A 16,648-nucleotide genomic window follows, 5' to 3' on the forward strand; every position below is an offset into this window, starting at 1 on the left:
TATCGCATTGGCGTTCTGTATCTTGCCACATTCCCGATTGAGTCCAATGGCGTCCAAATTAATTATTACACCTCAGATGTACTACGTAAAGTAGACATCTTCCGACCATGATTCGTATCTGTCCATGGTTTCGATGAGACTTTTTGCCTTCTCTCTCACCGCTCCGATTGCAAGTTTGTGCAACGGAAGTCTCAGCGGTGGTTCATCCAGGTGAGTAAGCTTCTCGATGACTACCACTGCCTTTTCAGTATCTCCGTCTGCCAGAGTTGAAGTCATATGATGGCGGAATTTAGAACCAGGTAGCTCTGGATCTGCATATGCTGGATGTTGAGGAAGAATCTGCATGTTTTCCTTGGATATCGCTGTTCGGAATGGACCTGGCTCGATCATGGTAACCTACAAAGGCGTTAGTGTGAGTCTTACATCGAGGTTAGATTGGCTAAACCTGTATGTTCCATGCTGGGTCTAGTTCTTGTGCGATACTTTCGCTCAACCCTTCCAGTGCTGGAAATCCGGGTTGAGATACTGCTATGGTCTGAGACAAACACGCTCACCATGTTTACTGTTGTCAGAAGTAATTGTGGGTGAGTATCGAAATCACGAATGGCCATATTTACTCACGATGCGGCATAGTAGGATGCGGCAGCTCCTCCAAACAAGCCCAGTGCCGAAGAATTCTGCAATAGTCTTCCCCCGATCGGTTTGTTCACTTCCCTGAACATTCGAAGCGCCTCCCTTGTGACATTTGATGCGCCCCAAAAGTTCACTTCGAAGATCTGGCGAGCGTCTTGTTCGCTCGTGGACTCCATCTCCCCGATGATAGCCGTACCGGCATTGTTGAAAACAACATCAACACGTCCGAACACCTCTTTGGCTTTTGCGAATGCAGCAGACACCTCCGAGCTCTTTACAACATCCGTCTGGACGATCAGCAACTGGGAGGAAGGATACTGTTCGGCGAGATCGGACAGGACTTCTTTGCGGCGAAGAGTTGCGACCACTCTATTTCCGTTCTTCAACAGGAGCTCTGTCATGGAGCGACCGAATCCCGAGGACGATCCAGTAACTTGTATTGCTTCGTCATTTCTCGTAGCTCTGTGAGCAGAACCCGAGAACTTACCTAACCACACCTTTGATTCTGCCATGATTGGGCTCTTAATGAGATGCAATTCTGCAGGGGATCAGATTTGGCTTTATATCTCTCGAGCGCTATTATTACAGACAATTATTCAGCGCTCAGCTCTCAGTCAGCATGACACTTTTCTACTGTGTTATGATCTCACTAATAAATTGGCTTTTCTGGCAATGCTTACCGTGACTGCGCAATTTTGTCAAAATGATGCGTGTCGTCGCAGCCCAAACCTGCTCAGCCAGTTAGTTGTATGTAAATACGGACTTGAACGCAACATTCCACCATATGTGCATATGTACATTTCTTAAATTCTGTTCGTATATCAGCTAGCGGCTGTATCATATGTGCGTGTCAGAAGAGGAAGTTGTCAGGTGAAAAAGGGACCAGTTACGTACTTACGGTACACGTACCAGAACGCTGAAGCGCCGTTAGAGTCTTCTTCATGTTTGCCTCCATCTTACCTTGAACATAATCTACGCGCTCGATTGTCAGGGATTCAACTATGCGGTCCATCGATAAAGGTGATGCACAGGGAACAAGATGGCGCGGCTGGATATTTCTTGTCTGTGTCTTCCTCTTTTTCATGCAAGCTGGCCTCTTTGCCGGCCACAAAGATCACACTTCTCCACAAGACTCAAGTTCACGAGCAAACTGGTTCTCGACTTCTTCCAAGTGGCTCCCTTTTGTCAAGCATGAGAAATCATACACCGCCCTCACCGAACACCCCATACCGAAGTTGATGGCGGACGCGGAGGAGAAGTTTAAGAACTTGCTTTCGAGGCAAAGCAAGACTCTTGAAGATGCTGTGGGTGAATACAGGAAACGATACGGGCGCGAGCCTCCCAGAGGGTTCGGAGATTGGTGGCTGTTCACGCAGGAACACAACGTGAGACTGGTAGACGAGTTTGATGCCATTGACGAAGACCTGGCCCCGTTCTGGAGTCTGTCGGGCGTGGAGTTTCGAAGGAGGACTGTCCAAGTGAGTCTGATCTCCCTCCCACTACCGTACCATGACGTATTTTGCAGGTTAGCGATCTTCCGTCTATCGATCTGATTCGTATCGTAAATGGCAAGGTTGAAGGGGCCTCCATTGACAGGTCGGATAGCGAGGGAGGCCGTAGAGCATTGGGATTTATGTCTTTGTTCCATAAATTTGAAGACAAGGTGTGTATGCAAAGCCCCTCCGCCCATTCATTCTGTTCATGAAGGTATGTATAGCTCCCCAACATGTACCTCGCCATCAACTCGAAGGCAGAGGGCAGGATCTTGGTACCTTGGGAACACCGCCAATTTCCTAACATGACGGTACAAGATTCATCAGGTCTGCTATGACATTAGTACGTGTGTAGTCATGCATTAACTGTGCTTTAGGTGGAATAACCTCTATGGTTGGGGCTGACTTCACTTCCGATTGGAGGGGGGAAGGAAGTGTTTGGGCAGCTTATCGCCGAACGTGTCCTGCTGACACTGAAGCCCGTCGCCTCTATACTTCATACCGCAATCCCAATGCTGTCAATTCAAAAGTTTTCCTCGGTCCCGCTCAAGGTCCTGGAGACGAGTTCACCTTTGTGCCAAGCGTCGAAGATTCCATTGATTATTGTTCGTATCCTTGGGCCCATTACTCCCAGGGCAACTTTTTCTCGGACTGGCGCACGATACCCGTCCTTTACCCTGTTTTATCACCCGCAAAGACCGCAGGATTCTTGGATATCAGGATTCCGAGTCACTATTATTTCGGACAACATCCCAGGTACACCTACGGATTCAATGCTACCGCTGATGAACCCAATGAGGTCGATGACTTGGAGGTTCCATGGGAAGAAAAGTTAGATTTCATTTTCTGGCGGGGTGCGGACACTGGTGGTGGTAGCACTCCCCCAGGCTTTGCGTCGCATTACCAAAGACACAGGTAATTTGTTCCTGTTCTTGCTGCCCTATTACACGATTTTCATCTTCCATGACAGATTTCTTCACATGACACACGAAAGCGCAGCAGGAAATCAAACGATTGTCCATGCTGACCCGTCAAACCCCAACAACTTCATTACCACTACCGTGTCTACGAAACAGCTAAATGCCGAGATAATGGATGCTGCATTTGTTTCGACGACTGGTGGGTATCCTGGTGGGGAGGAAGCACTTAGAAAAAGCCACCGCTTCGCACCACCTGTGCCCCTCGGTCAGCACTGGATGTACAAATATCTCATTGATCTTGATGGTATGGGCTACTCGGGCCGTTTCTTGGCACTTTTATCTAGTGAAAGTGCGGTCATAAAGAGTACTGTGTGGCGGGAGTACCTCACAGATTGGTTGCAGCCATGGTGTGTTTTATAATTGGCACTCGAATGCAGGGCTGAATGGCAAGCAAGGCTACACTATATACCTCTATCCTCGTCTTACGCCGAGATATACAACATCCACGCGTATTTCTCAGGACCGACGCCCTCAACTTTGGAAGCTTCCAACTTGACCACAGAGCACATGATAAAGTCACTTGAGGGCGACCAGCATTTACAGCGTATCGCACGTGCGGGCCGACAGTGGAGGAAGACAATTGGGAGGACTATCGATATGGAAGGTGCGTTCTAGCTTTTCGGGCATGTATTTGCAAAGCGGCTGACTTATTGGTTTGGTAATAGCATACGTCTATAGACTATGTTTGGAGTATGCGAGACTCTGGGCCGATGATCGGGATACGATGAATTTTGTGTTGTAACATAGAGATAGGCCTGCGCACTGCGGCAAAGCCTACTGTGTCTTGATATTTGATCTCACTTCATTTGGACTTCATATCAGCTTTCGTGGAGTACTGGGCCATCAGTAGTTGTTCATATAACTTACGCCTTTGAAGGCGCAAAAGAGTTGCAGTATATGTCGGATTTGCGGCCGTTAACTGTAGCTAGAATGCGCACGGGAGCCATAATTTGACTTGATGATCGCCGATTTAACGACAAGCACGGAAGACCGTACATCAGAATCGTCTTAGAAAAAGACATGGATAACAGATTCCGGGCGCAAATTATCCACTTGTACGTTGTCACGCATATCAGAAGAAAACGGAACTTGGATTGCAGTGGGCTTCTGCGGTGCATATCGACTGTAGTGGGGTCTTGGGTATAAGAGAAGCTTCATTGGTACTTATGACGCCTCTGAAGGGCACAAGAGATACGGTGTATCGGACTCATGGCCGTTAGCTGTAGGCACGCGTGCGGTGGCCAGTGATGCGGAACATTATCATCGTGGTGGAAAGACGTCGCCAACAGATTCCAAGTGTATGAACGAAGAGGAAGCCGGAACTTGGAAGCGAAATCCAGATGGCCAACTGCCATTGCAGTGTTATCAGGCCATGTGAATTATTCGGAGCACGCAAAACACGAGGACGACACTAGTACTGGCAGTGCGAAAGACCCTCTGCCAACGGTTGTGCGCCAGAGGAGGCCACTGAAGAAGTTCCGGATCAAGAGATTGTGAGTGACGTAAGGTGGTACTGATAAGTACTGAGCATCGGGAACATCCGGGGTTGCTGTGACTTAGAGCGCTCTAGTTGGTTAGTCCCATTTATGTTATCACATTTCATTGTGCTATCAAAGGATTCTTTGTCGTGCCTCGTTTTCGCTTGAAAGTTGACGGCCATACTGCCACCAACAAGTGGCGTATTAAGCGACGTTTTTTGTTTGGCAAAGGCTTTAGAAATAAACAGAGCCAAAGGGTCATCAACGACACGCGTTATCGCACGAAACACATACCACGGACGCAGCCTGATCACGGTCGCCATCATCTTCTCTCACATCGGATCTTTGATCTGGACGCGAGGCCTCTTGATACTGATAAGCACGACCAAACATCCCCTGAGGGTCACTAGTCACGATATCGAGAAAGGAGAGCTGGCAGGAACCCCGCGGGCTGAACCCGAATTGAAATACGATACAAGATCTTGGAGCCATTCGTGGAACTGCACATGACCTATGTCCGGCTGCGCCAGGCTACCGCGAATGCCTAGCACCGCCGTCCTTCGAGGAGATGTCAGTTTCGGGCGTATCATTGTCTTGCACACAAAAATAGAGTGGTCCTTCTTCATCCAAATCAGGCTGCCTGGTCATAGGAAGAAGAGATGTGAGATATATAGATAAGGCGACCCTGACGAACAACATAACTTGGTCAATAATGCGGAGTACAGGAATCAAACGGAGCCATCTGGGTTAAGACAAAACTCGTGGAGACGATGGCCAGGATTCTTTAAATTGAGGATCACCGGTTGAATCGCCCATGATGATCTCGGTGATTCCTCCTGCCAATCGAGACATCGGTCCACGATCAGTTCTCGGTGTCTGACGATGAGTGCGTACATGGTCTGATTGGTCACGGGGACCCCCGTTGGTTACATTGAGGACGGGCGAAGGTATTCTGGAGACAGTCGGCTGGCTCACATATTGCTGATTTGGTATGTATCTCCATCTGTTCCTGAGTGTGTCGCTGAGTAGGCCGTCCTTGGATGTTTCAGTTGGACGATTCAGGTGCAGGCTGGTTATACTGGGTGGTGGACCCCTCGATCGTTCATCCATATTGGTCTTCCCTTCCCGATGGCGGCTGGACCTTGGTGTCTGCGGTGGACATGCCACAGTTCCTTGTGGCTGCGTTCATCGCCATAATCTTCTGTCCACCACGCGAGTTGCCTGAGCCGATCGTGACTTATCTGATGGCGGTGTGTGAAGAGTGGAAGGCGGCCTTGTGCTTCGCCTAACCACATTCCTTCCAATGCTCTGTGGATGTCGTTTTGATACGTGCCAATCGTGCAGTAATACACAGGTGCGCCGTAGACGCCTTGCTGACGGGCCTCGTGTTCACATCTTACTAGGTTTGTTCAAGATGCTGACGGTGACCGAGCTTATCGCTCAACTGTAGCTGCAGACATATTAGTGTCTAGTCCCTAGGTAGCGTGAAGCAATATGTTTTTTTGTTGGACAAAGTGCAAACGGCAAAGCATGGCATGGTTTGGACTTGGTGGCGGTACCACTTGCCCCATCGGCGTCCCGCCCGAATCACGTGCACTTCATAAGAAGCGCTGAAATGAAATGTTTTGATTCAAACAATCGCGGATGACCGGGAGTGGAGGTTTTCTGCAATTCTGCTATACAAAGGATTAATCTTGGTATGTTAGGCATGCACGTGTCAGCTGATTGTTGACTTCTAGGAGTCACTGGCAATCAACCGAAATATCAGTGCTTTGTTTTCAGAGACAAAAGGTGTTTGTACGTATAAAGTCTTGTTACTTTTCACTCTAAACATTGCCATGCTGACGCCGCGTTGTACTCAGTCTTGCAGGCGGTTTCAAATCAGACGTCTAGTTCTTGAACTTTATTCAATTGTCAGGACCGCTATAGACGTTCTTCCAAGATGAGATCAGGAACACGTTCGCCCAACCCCGGCTTGGAATTGCTAGCGGGTTGGCCAAATTTTACCAAAGATATCTTGCTGTACCTCCAACCCCATCTTGTCTACGATGGATCAAACACGTTGTGGGCGCGTGATTGGCTCGATGTCATCGTTGCCCACTGGATCTCGGCACGCCAGATGTGGCTCTTTTTGGCCACTCAGTGTTCCCGGCTGGTAAATAGAGGCCTTTCCAGTTCCACAGATCCTCACTCTTTTCCTTAACCACTAGCGATATCTCTACCATTACAATGCATCCACGATCAGCACTGGGCTCTCCCACACCATCTGCTGCGAGTCGCCTCTCAGACAGCAGCCGTTCGGATAGTAGTCGTCAATTTGCGCGGAAAGGAGGTGCAGCAGAATTCGAGATCGAGAGACCCCTCAAAATGTCCACCTCATCTCCAAAGCGACCAGGCGTTCGTCGTCGTCAGTCTGAATATGGCGCGGAAAGTGCTCTTCGTGCGAGCGTGTCACGTTTACTCACCGCCAAAGCCCGTCCGTTCACCGTCACCGGTCACATCCCAATGGACCCGGCATCCTTGGTGCTATTCTTCCGTTCGAAGGTGAGCTGTTCGTGGCATCGATGAACAGTCGTTATCTGAATCTGAGTCCGATTTACAGAGTGGTATCACACACTCGCTTGATTTCCCCATCAACATCGATTACGACACACCTCCGGCTCTCGAAGTACTACTCGCTGCATGTAAACCCCATCCGACACCTGGATATGATGTATACCCTGATCGCGAAACCCTCTTCTACCCCGGAAACCTTCCCTTGACTGCCACTCTCGAAATCGCCAACCATCCCATCCTCGATGCGGTGCGTAACGCACTGTTCCCGGCATTACCCATGGGACATTACCTCACTGCCCTGAGAGATAAGCTAGAGGTGATGGCAACAGGAGCGCGTATGGCTCCCCAGCCTCGTACATTACGCAACGATGGTAGAGTTGCTACGATATGTGTTACTTTGCCTGTCCACCATCGCGGGGGAAATATGATCGTCCGAGATGCAGAAGGGACAGAAGAGAAGTTCTTCGGAGGTGGAGGCAAACCTTCGGAGGTCCACTGGACTGCGTTCCTTGGGGAATGCGAGTACGAAGTCGAGACCATCCAGCAAGGATGCCGGATGAGCTTCACGTACGCGGTGCATCTGAAGACATACGGGGCAGCAGTCGATCCCCTGATCACACCGAGCGAATACTTCCTTGATCTTCTTTCCCCAGTTCTCAGCCTTTCTCGCGGACGCAAAGTAGCATTCTATTTGACACAGGATTACGGTGTCAACCCTTCGGAGGGCCTGGCCGAGTCTTTGGTTCCTCATGTGAGTCTCAGGTGACTGCGGTCAGGACGTTACTGACGTCAGACGATCAGCTTAAGGGCAGTGATTCTCTATTATACCATGCCCTGAAGGTGTACAAGCTTGCGCCAGAGCTGCATTGGGCAGCAGGGGGATATGTCTGGCCTATCGATCGGACCGTAGAATGCGGAAACGATGTTCTGGATTCGCCAACAAGCTTATCATCGATGGGCTTCCCCAGCGCTTTTGGATCACCTGCTCGTTCAGCAAAATCCGTCCGTGGTCCGATGAGCTACTACGGTGGGCCGGAAGAAGATGACGTGGAGATAATGAAAATCGAAGCTGACAACCTGAGGATGAGGGTTGAGGAGAGCGGTGCTATCCCTCTTTCCGAAGCGGAAATATTCATCCTTTCTGATTGGGTTCCCGGTCCGCTTGCGAAGGAGAGGGTGCACTTTGTATCGAACGGGGAACTTGAGAAGCTGATTGTTAATGTCCTCCTCGTTATTTATGTTCCTTGAGGCTGGATGGAGGGTACGAAGGACGTAATCTTGTAATCATCTAATAATTGGCTGCTGGAACGGCCGCGATGGAGCTCAGTCTGGACATTTATTAGTACTTGTACTTGTACTATTTACTGCCTGCAAGTAATGACATATCTGATGAACACGCCGACTTAATTTTTCTCGGGACATGTTCGGCACAACGACATATTGGAACTCCGCTCGAATCGTGTAATACTCGCGATTTCGTTGGTCGCTGTGTATAACGACGAGCACCGATATTCCCCGCTTTTTTAACCGACAACGCTCGTCCGTGCGAGCGACCTGCACTTGTTCGGTTTTCTTTGCATATTTCTTGGTCCTCCAGATAATACCTTAATGTTACGCTTGGTCTCGCGGCCCACTTCGACGGGGCGACTCGGGAAGGTCGTTTGCTCTGGTGCTTCACATGGAGGTGCGCCTGCCATATTCTCTGTGTCATCCTGAGTGTTCATGTTTTGTAGGCCGCAGGTCAATAGCATCCACATCCGCACGTCAAGCTGACATCACTCTTACTGTTGACGGGAAGGAGGTAACGGTTCCGCAAGGTACATATCTTTATGCTGTTCGCGTGTCGCGTTTATCAGAGTTTATTATCGCGCAGGGTCCGCGTTGATTCAAGCTTGTGAGGCTGCCGGTGCTACAATCCCTCGGTGCGTCTTTTCTATCTCTCCGTGCTACCCCGGTAGTTGCTCACTAACTCCCTCTGCAGGTTTTGCTACCATGACAGGTTCGTCAGGATGCGTATTCTTCCTTGATAGAATGTAGAGGCTGAAAGTCACCCTTCAGACTCGCGATTGCTGGTAACTGCCGGTGAGTGCAAAGTGTAACGGGGAAAGAGAGGCAGCACGTTAACGCTTGCTATAGTATGTGTCTGGTCGAGGTTGAACGTTCCCCGAAGCCAGTAGCATCATGGTATGACAATATACTCATTCTCTACGTTCGCGCACTCATCACTGGCATTCAGTGCTATGCCTGCCATGCCTGGTTCCAAGGTGTTCACAAATACTCCGCTGGTTCATGAAGCTCGGTAAGATAATGCTGAGTAGTCTGCATTTTATTTCTTCTGCTCACATGGCGCACAGTGAGGGTGTCATGGAATTCCTTCTAGCCAACCACCCACTCGACTGCCCTATTTGTGACCAGGGTGGTGAATGTGACCTTCAGGACCAGTCCATGCGATACGGCTCTGATCGCACGCGTTTCCACGAAATTACGGGCAAACGTGCGGTTGAGAACAAGGACCTTGGACCTCTTGTGAAAACTTCCATGAACCGTTGCATTCAATGCACGCGGTGTGTCCGTTTCGCTAACGAGGTTGCCGGTGTTGAGGAACTTGGTACGACGGGTCGCGGTAATGACTTGCAGATCGGCATGTATGTTGAGAAGACCATGGACTCCGAACTTTCCGGCAATATCGTCGATCTTTGTCCCGTCGGTGCTTTGACAAGCAAACCGTACGCCTTCAACGCCAGACCATGGGAACTAAAAAACACCGAGTCCATCGATGTTATGGATGCCCTTGGTTCGAATATTCGCGTCGACTCTCGCGGTGTCCAAGTGATGCGCATCCAGCCTCGAACCAACGATGAAGTCAACGAGGAGTGGATCAGTGACAAGACGCGTTATGCCTACGACGGCTTGAAGTTCCAGCGCTTGACGACACCTCTTATCAAGCAGGGCGACCGTTTCGTTGCAGCTACGTGGGAGGAAGCTCTGCAAGCAATTGCAGATGGTATTGCCTCCTCAGGGGCTACCGGCAATGAGATTCAAGCCGTTGCTGGACACCTTGCCGATACGGAGTCCCTTGTCGCTCTCAAAGACTTGATCAACCGCCTAGGCTCAGATAATCTTGCGCTCGACCAGATCAATGGCAGTGCACCGCCCCCTCATGGTGTTGACGTTCGCTCCAATTACCTTTTCAACTCTACCATTCCTGGTGTTGAGGAAGCCGATGCCATCCTACTAGTTGGCACTAACCCACGTCACGAGGCTGCTGTCCTCAACTCTCGCATTCGCAAGAGCTGGCTGCACACGAGTCTCGAGGTCGGCCTCATCGGCGAGCGTGCTGATACGGCGTACGGTTACGACTACCTTGGGGCAGACTCTAATGCTCTTGCTGACTTCATTGCCGGAAAGGGAGCATTTGCAGCCAAATTCAAGGCGGCCAAGCGGCCCTTGATCATCGTTGGAAGCGCTCTTGCAGAGCAACCCGACGGTGCTGCTGCTTACAACGCGTTGGCCAAGTTCGTCGAAAAGAACAAAGATTCGCTCATTACCCCTCAGTGGAATGGCTTCTCCGTCCTACATAGGGTAAGCCTTGACTTTCAACCCCTGAGTTTCAGTAGACTTAATTGCCTTTTAGGTTGCATCTAGACCCGCTGCATACGAGATCGGGTTCGTTCCCTCGAAGAACGCCGCCAGTACCCAACCCAAATTCATTTACTTGCTTAACGCCGATGAAGTTGACGCCAAGTCTATACCTACAAATGCATTCGTCGTTTACCAAGGTCACCACGGAGATCTCGGCGCCTCGCTCGCTGATGTTTGCCTGCCTGCCGCAGCGTACACCGAAAAGGCTATGACATGGGTGAACACGGAGGGCCGGTCTCAAGTAGGTCGTGCCGCTGTTCCCCCACCTGGCGCTTCCCGCGAGGATTGGAAGATTATCCGGTAAGCTGCTATTTCGTTCGACTGTTATTTATGCTCACTTCTTTTCTTCTAGCGCACTTTCTGAGGTCCTCGGCTCACCGCTTCCCTACGATGACGTCCTGAGTTTGCGTGACCGCATGTGGGATATCTCACCCACTCTTGTTCGCTATGATGTTGCAGAACGGACATCTCCTGAAGTCGCTGTGGCGGGTCTTCAGACCATCGCAGCCAACACTGCATCCGCGAAGGTCTCTGGCAAGCCCTTCCTGAAACCCATCTCCAACTTTTACCAAACCGACCCCATCTCACGCGCGTTAGTATCTCTTTTTTTTTGTTCATATACTCAGACTGACTGGTCGCTGGTAGATCCGTCACTATGGCACAATGTACGCGTGCTTTTGTTAAGGGAGAGGACTACGGATTCAGTGAGAAGGGCTCGGAAGCAGCGTATGCGTGATGGATGTATACTAATAGTAGGGGTATTTGTGGCAATCTCTTAAATAAATCTTACTAGACCAGACACTCGGAAGCCTGACATCCTGTTTACAACTGTTTTCCAAGATCTCACATGCAACTCACATGGGCTCTCACGATGTGTATTCTACTTATCGCTTTTGTTCGACCTCGAGTCGGATAAGCTGTTAAACAGCTGCCAAGATGAGGTAAAAGTGTTCCTCTGTCCGGTTCCTGGACCCTTTCCTCTATTCTCATGACATCCTTCATCATTGGCGCGCATACCAACCGCAGTATACCAACAGAATGGAGGGACGATGCGGATCGTGATTGCCCATTCTGCCGCATCATTGCAGGCGAAATGCCCTCGACACGTCTGTATGAGGACGATAAGGTTATAGCTATTCTAGGTACTTGACGCTGAGAAGCAGGCGAAAACCCTATTGACAATGACCTCCTGCATAGATATCTTGCCTTTGAGACGAGGGCATACCCTTGTTATACCCAAAGCCCATTACTCGCGGGTATCAGAGTTACCCCCAGACTATGCCGGCGCGGTAGGGCAGGCTGTGACGAAAGTGGCGAATGGACTGGCGAAAGGTGAGGATACTGCTATGATCATCTTCGGTGGGATGTGTTAAGGAGATTGGTATGAAGCATTGGGTAACACTGCGCTAAATGTAGTGTGCAATCAGGAGTATGCGCAAGCAGTGCCACATGTATGTCTTTACTTGAGAATCTTCATTTAAAGCTTTGAGGCTCACTCTGTGATGGTCCTGCTTAGGTTCACTACCATATTATTCCTGCTCCGTCGTTTGACTCGACCCCACGAGTAGATGTATCAGAGAAAGCGAAGGAGGATGAGATACCTTTGAGTCGGCGGGAGATGCACCAGAAGGAATTTGAGTCGAGGGAGGAGCTCGATGAAGATGAAGGGAAGGGTCTGGCTGTGAGGATACGTGCCAGTCTATAACGGTACGGGATCGCATTCATCATGCGGTTCTGCATATGAAGCATATTCTACTCCTTGTTGTAGCACTGATGACATCATCCCGGACTCTTGCTGCTATGATGATAACTTAAGTATGTACCGCCCATTTGTGACAATATTAATTCATGTCGACTTGATGGATGACACTGATCATGATTGCCTCGCCGTATCAGATGCTGCGATATGATTCGCGTCTAGACTTCTTCGGAAAGCCTTCCAGATGTGCGCCAAGTTGTGCTGAACAGCCTCACACTGGCAGTGTTTACCAAAAATACAACAGCCTATCGGTGATGCTTCATGATACCGCAAGACGTTTCCAGGAGATCTATCAGCGAATGCCTCGAGGAGGATGGATTGATACGTACGATTCCTGAAAAAACGCTGTCTCTACACAACGATATACATGAAAAAATTGGTGAAGACGCCCACACCTTGACACCGCTCACATACTGTGGACAGCTGTAGACATTATTTCTACTATGGCTGTGAGTGGCATCCCGTTGGATAACGGTTCTTTAATGTCAACAGTGCTGGAAGGTATCTCATACGGCGAGTATCACAATAGGTGCCGGGGAATGGTTGAGGGTGGTCACCATGCGTAAAACTTGTTTAGTGAAGCGTTTGTCACTGAACAGAAGAAAAGTATGCTCATGATCATTGCGCAGGAGACGCCAGCCACGCTAATTGTCAGCCAGACCAGGAAACACTTTTCATAGCAGAACATGTAATGTCAATCATTCCAAGAATGTACGATATCTCGACAATTTTTGCCTTCTGGTGTTAAATACAAATAATATGACAGACCTACATATCAGATGGGAAAAAGGCTACCCACAGCGAGTATATTCCTGCATCTTTGTGCGCTTAGTAGTTAGCATCCTGCTGAATGAGCGCGATGGCTTTCGCAGAGCGAGGCTTGATAGAGCACTTGAAAGGCTTGGGATGGCTGGAAGTGTATTTGTTACCAGTACTGCAGACACGAGAAGATGCACGACATACCTGATTGAACCCGATGAGGGGTCAAGCTCGGGGGTGATCTCAACACCGTTCTCGATGGCCTTGGAGATATCAAAAACTGCGAGTGACATCGCGGTAGATATCCAAACCGAGGCATCAGCGAGATGAAGACCTATACAATCAAAAGCAAGCGAATCAGAGGACTGTGTTGTTAATCGATGCCTTCTGAGTTAGCCATACCTGGGCAAATTCTGCGGGGCAGGAGATTAGCATTTCGCTCCAAACAAACTCCAGGCTTACCGTCTGCCAAAGCCGAAACAGATAGTTCGAGGATCCAGCTCAAGTTCCTGTCCATCCTTAGCCAAGAAGCGTTCAGGATTGAATTGCGAGGGATTAGTATATGTTCGTGGATTGTTGAGCATGAACCTGTCGCAATCCAAAGGATTTAATTCTGTCGATAAATCGAATATGGAAAAGGGGGAGCACTGACGAAATGTTAGGTATGACCAAGGAGCCTTTTGGAATGTAGTACCCATCATGTATATCGTCCTCAGTAACACGATGGGGAATAGCTGTCATTGAGCAATTGATACTGCTAGGCAATTAAAGAATGTGATAAATGAGGTACACATACCGGTTGGAACTACGGTATTCCAGCGCAAGACTTCTTTCGCAAGAGCCTCAGTGTATGGGAGAGATTCGCGATCGGCGAAAGAGGGAAGGCGATCGGGACCGACAACGACATCTATTTCAGCCTGAGCCTTCTTCTGCGCATCGGGGAAGAGTGTCATGGCTAGGAAAAACGAGTAGATTGCAGAAACCGTCTGAGGAGACGGATGTTAGTCTGAAAATATGATAAAAAGAAGGGAGGTGCAAACCGTGTCGGCACCACCAGCGTATAGGGATGCAGAAGACCACATCGCCATATTATCCTCTTCCGCAGATAAAGTGCGACCTTCCAACAAATTCGAGGTGAAAGACATTGGGGCAATGCCAGCAGCCTGTAAACACGTTCAACTCATGATCGCAAAACTACAGATATGGGTTACTATCTGATCCTTGACGAACTTGTAGGGTGCAGTAACCATCTGTTCGCGGGTCTCGTACCATTCACGGGCTAAGCGCTTGAATCCAGCACCAGGGAACCACTCAGGGACCCTGGCCACTGACAATAGTCAGGCTAATTACAAGCAAACGGCAGAATGCTATAGCCTTACAAAATGGCATGATGTCAACCATGAAGGCACCGGGAGCACTGGACCGCGATAATTGGTTCATAGCGTGGTCTGCAAGATTGATGAAGGGATCGTTGTTCTCCTTCACTTCATAACCATGAGAAATTCGCAGAATAATAGCGCCAGCGGTGCTATGACAGTTGAACCTCAAGTCAATTATAACAATTAATGAAACATACTGTCGAACATGCGCCTGGAGTTGATCGGGTTTCGTTAGTACGCACTTCAAAAATCGGTGAGTCTCAATCTCCTCGATGGGGTTGTAGACATCCATGGCAGCGCGACTGCCAATGATACGGTGGATGTTCTTGCGGTACCAGCGAAAACGGTCACCATAAGGGAGAAGACCCAAAGAGAGATTCCAGCCAACCAGTTCACCGCACATCGGAAGAACAGGACGGTCAGAGTACATGTTACTCTTCTTGTCCAGCATTTCCATCCCGGTCTTAACAGAATTCAGCACAATGATGTGCTGACCCAGAACCTCGACATGCGAGATATCACCTGCACGGCACGGGGGTTGAAATGGGTGATTTTGGAACGACAGGAGGCACTCACCATACTTCTTGCCCCACTCTGTGAAGGTCAGCCAAGGCTTGATGCGAGGCATGTCTGTCACGTTCCCAACGAGAGGCCATCCCGGGGGGCCAGGGGGATATGATACAGGGTTCTTCTTGATGAACACCTGCTTTACCAAATACACTGCGACACCAGCAAGACATAAGTCCAACCAAGTAGAGTTGGTGAGTGGCAACATGGTCCAGTAGAAGAGGATGAGCGCTAGTACACTGGACACAATATCATTCTTGTACGTAAGCTTCGGAATCAAAGAGACGACCTGTCCAACAGTCCAAGTGAAACAGGCGACCGTCTGAGTGCGAGAGAACATAAAAATCGATGATTACTACCAGCCACATTCCTCAGGTGGATAATGTTGATAGGCGTAGTGACCAGTGGGTGGTGAGATTTGCAATACATATTGCACTGTCAGGTTTGATCACGGCTGACGCTGATCGATTGATTGAAGGATGCGTCGAGAGAAAATAACGATGTTTTTATAATTAGTATGCAACGAAGTGTTGGAGAGAGAGAAAAATTTCTATACCGCAACAAATTTACACTTTAAGGAAACTGTCAAGACGCGGTGTCCTGCCTTGAGGGACACCCAGTATTAAATTCCCACGAACCTACATTTTGTGACAAACCATGTAGAATATCTTATTTCATGTTCGCTCGACGTTAATTGGGTCGTCGGGGACGTGCTCAATGTTCATCTAATCACTGCCGCACGGTGGGTCGTTCGTACTCTCACCCATCTCACGAGCAAATTTGACAGGCAGTCATTTCTCTCGATGTGCTCAGAACCACGTCCCGCATTCCAGACTTCTTCATGTTGAAAACTACCGCAGTGAACCACGCTGCACCTGTTCATCGACACCGAGTCACCAACAAAGTCCAGAATGTCAAACCAACACTGGATACCGATACCAAAGTTGCGCACCCGTGGCACGTTAGAACGTAAATTGGAGCACATCGAGATAACTACAACAGCTCGTCCAGCAAGCTGTGGTGGCATTCGAATCGAGACTCGGTAGTAAGTCTCGCATATATACATCTACTTTTGTGCTTAAAATTTCACGGAGTGGACATGATATGAGCCCATCACCGCCACAATCGTCCACGCAACCACTCTTCCTTGACGTGTTACTTGCCCTCGTACGAGTCACGTAATGTCCACAGCTTCTTACGAGCTGCGAGGTCCTTGTCGGCGTCTATATCCATTGTATGGCTTGGTTTTTTGCCTTTCCTACAAATATGCAACAGGTCCTGTGGCGCATGATGAGTGGGATTCAGAAGGAGACGATAGTGAATTCACACACTGTTGTTCTGGAGCTAGAGAGTCAGAAATGCGGATGATATCGCTGGCGTTCGGAATTGATTTGAACTTTTT

General features: G+C 49.2%; 6 protein-coding genes across 6 annotated transcripts; 4 read left to right on the forward strand and 2 right to left on the reverse strand.

Moving 5' to 3' along the window:
- Positions 1-81: 81 nt before the first annotated feature.
- Positions 82-1,145, reverse strand: DEU56DRAFT_874146 (NAD(P)-binding protein; the record flags this gene model as incomplete). Its single annotated transcript, XM_041355926.1, has 5 exons — positions 82-396; positions 446-504; positions 527-528; positions 622-1,066; positions 1,121-1,145. 5 exons carry the CDS (start codon positions 1,143-1,145, stop codon positions 82-84), a joined length of 846 nt encoding a protein of 281 aa, XP_041201889.1.
- Positions 1,146-1,871: 726 nt separating this feature from the next.
- On the forward strand, positions 1,872-3,848 carry DEU56DRAFT_874147 (glycosyltransferase family 90 protein; the record flags this gene model as incomplete). Its single annotated transcript, XM_041355927.1, has 7 exons — positions 1,872-2,111; positions 2,159-2,296; positions 2,351-2,453; positions 2,504-3,041; positions 3,097-3,453; positions 3,502-3,710; positions 3,772-3,848. 7 exons carry the CDS (start codon positions 1,872-1,874, stop codon positions 3,846-3,848), a joined length of 1,662 nt encoding a protein of 553 aa, XP_041201890.1.
- A 2,927-nt stretch (positions 3,849-6,775) lies between these two features.
- On the forward strand, positions 6,776-8,573 carry DEU56DRAFT_163590 (uncharacterized protein). The gene is made up of 3 exons (XM_041344838.1): positions 6,776-7,128; positions 7,187-7,891; positions 7,942-8,573. Exons 1-3 carry the CDS (start codon positions 6,814-6,816, stop codon positions 8,386-8,388), a joined length of 1,467 nt encoding a protein of 488 aa, XP_041201891.1. The 5' UTR covers positions 6,776-6,813; the 3' UTR covers positions 8,389-8,573.
- Positions 8,574-8,634: 61 nt separating this feature from the next.
- On the forward strand, positions 8,635-11,598 carry DEU56DRAFT_839800 (Ndufs1, NADH-ubiquinone oxidoreductase 75kD subunit (775)). The gene is made up of 11 exons (XM_041354925.1): positions 8,635-8,824; positions 8,874-8,957; positions 9,014-9,062; positions 9,122-9,139; positions 9,199-9,222; positions 9,277-9,324; positions 9,377-9,439; positions 9,495-10,722; positions 10,775-11,082; positions 11,135-11,374; positions 11,428-11,598. Exons 1-11 carry the CDS (start codon positions 8,749-8,751, stop codon positions 11,516-11,518), a joined length of 2,229 nt encoding a protein of 742 aa, XP_041201892.1. The 5' UTR covers positions 8,635-8,748; the 3' UTR covers positions 11,519-11,598.
- Positions 11,599-12,658, forward strand: DEU56DRAFT_839802 (HIT-like protein). Its single transcript, XM_041354926.1, has 4 exons — positions 11,599-11,924; positions 11,980-12,114; positions 12,172-12,233; positions 12,299-12,658. Exons 1-4 carry the CDS (start codon positions 11,771-11,773, stop codon positions 12,485-12,487), a joined length of 540 nt encoding a protein of 179 aa, XP_041201893.1. The 5' UTR covers positions 11,599-11,770; the 3' UTR covers positions 12,488-12,658.
- Positions 12,659-13,369: 711 nt separating this feature from the next.
- On the reverse strand, positions 13,370-15,454 carry DEU56DRAFT_748235 (cytochrome P450; the record flags this gene model as incomplete). Its single annotated transcript, XM_041349336.1, has 10 exons — positions 13,370-13,451; positions 13,505-13,684; positions 13,763-13,888; positions 13,953-14,034; positions 14,097-14,286; positions 14,341-14,463; positions 14,512-14,627; positions 14,680-14,828; positions 14,877-15,201; positions 15,256-15,454. 10 exons carry the CDS (start codon positions 15,452-15,454, stop codon positions 13,370-13,372), a joined length of 1,572 nt encoding a protein of 523 aa, XP_041201894.1.
- Positions 15,455-16,648: the final 1,194 nt, after the last annotated feature.

Source organism: Suillus clintonianus, assembly GCF_016758775.1.
Source record: "Suillus clintonianus strain FC179 chromosome Unknown DEU56scaffold_156, whole genome shotgun sequence".
Classification (NCBI taxonomy): domain Eukaryota; kingdom Fungi; phylum Basidiomycota; class Agaricomycetes; order Boletales; family Suillaceae; genus Suillus; species Suillus clintonianus.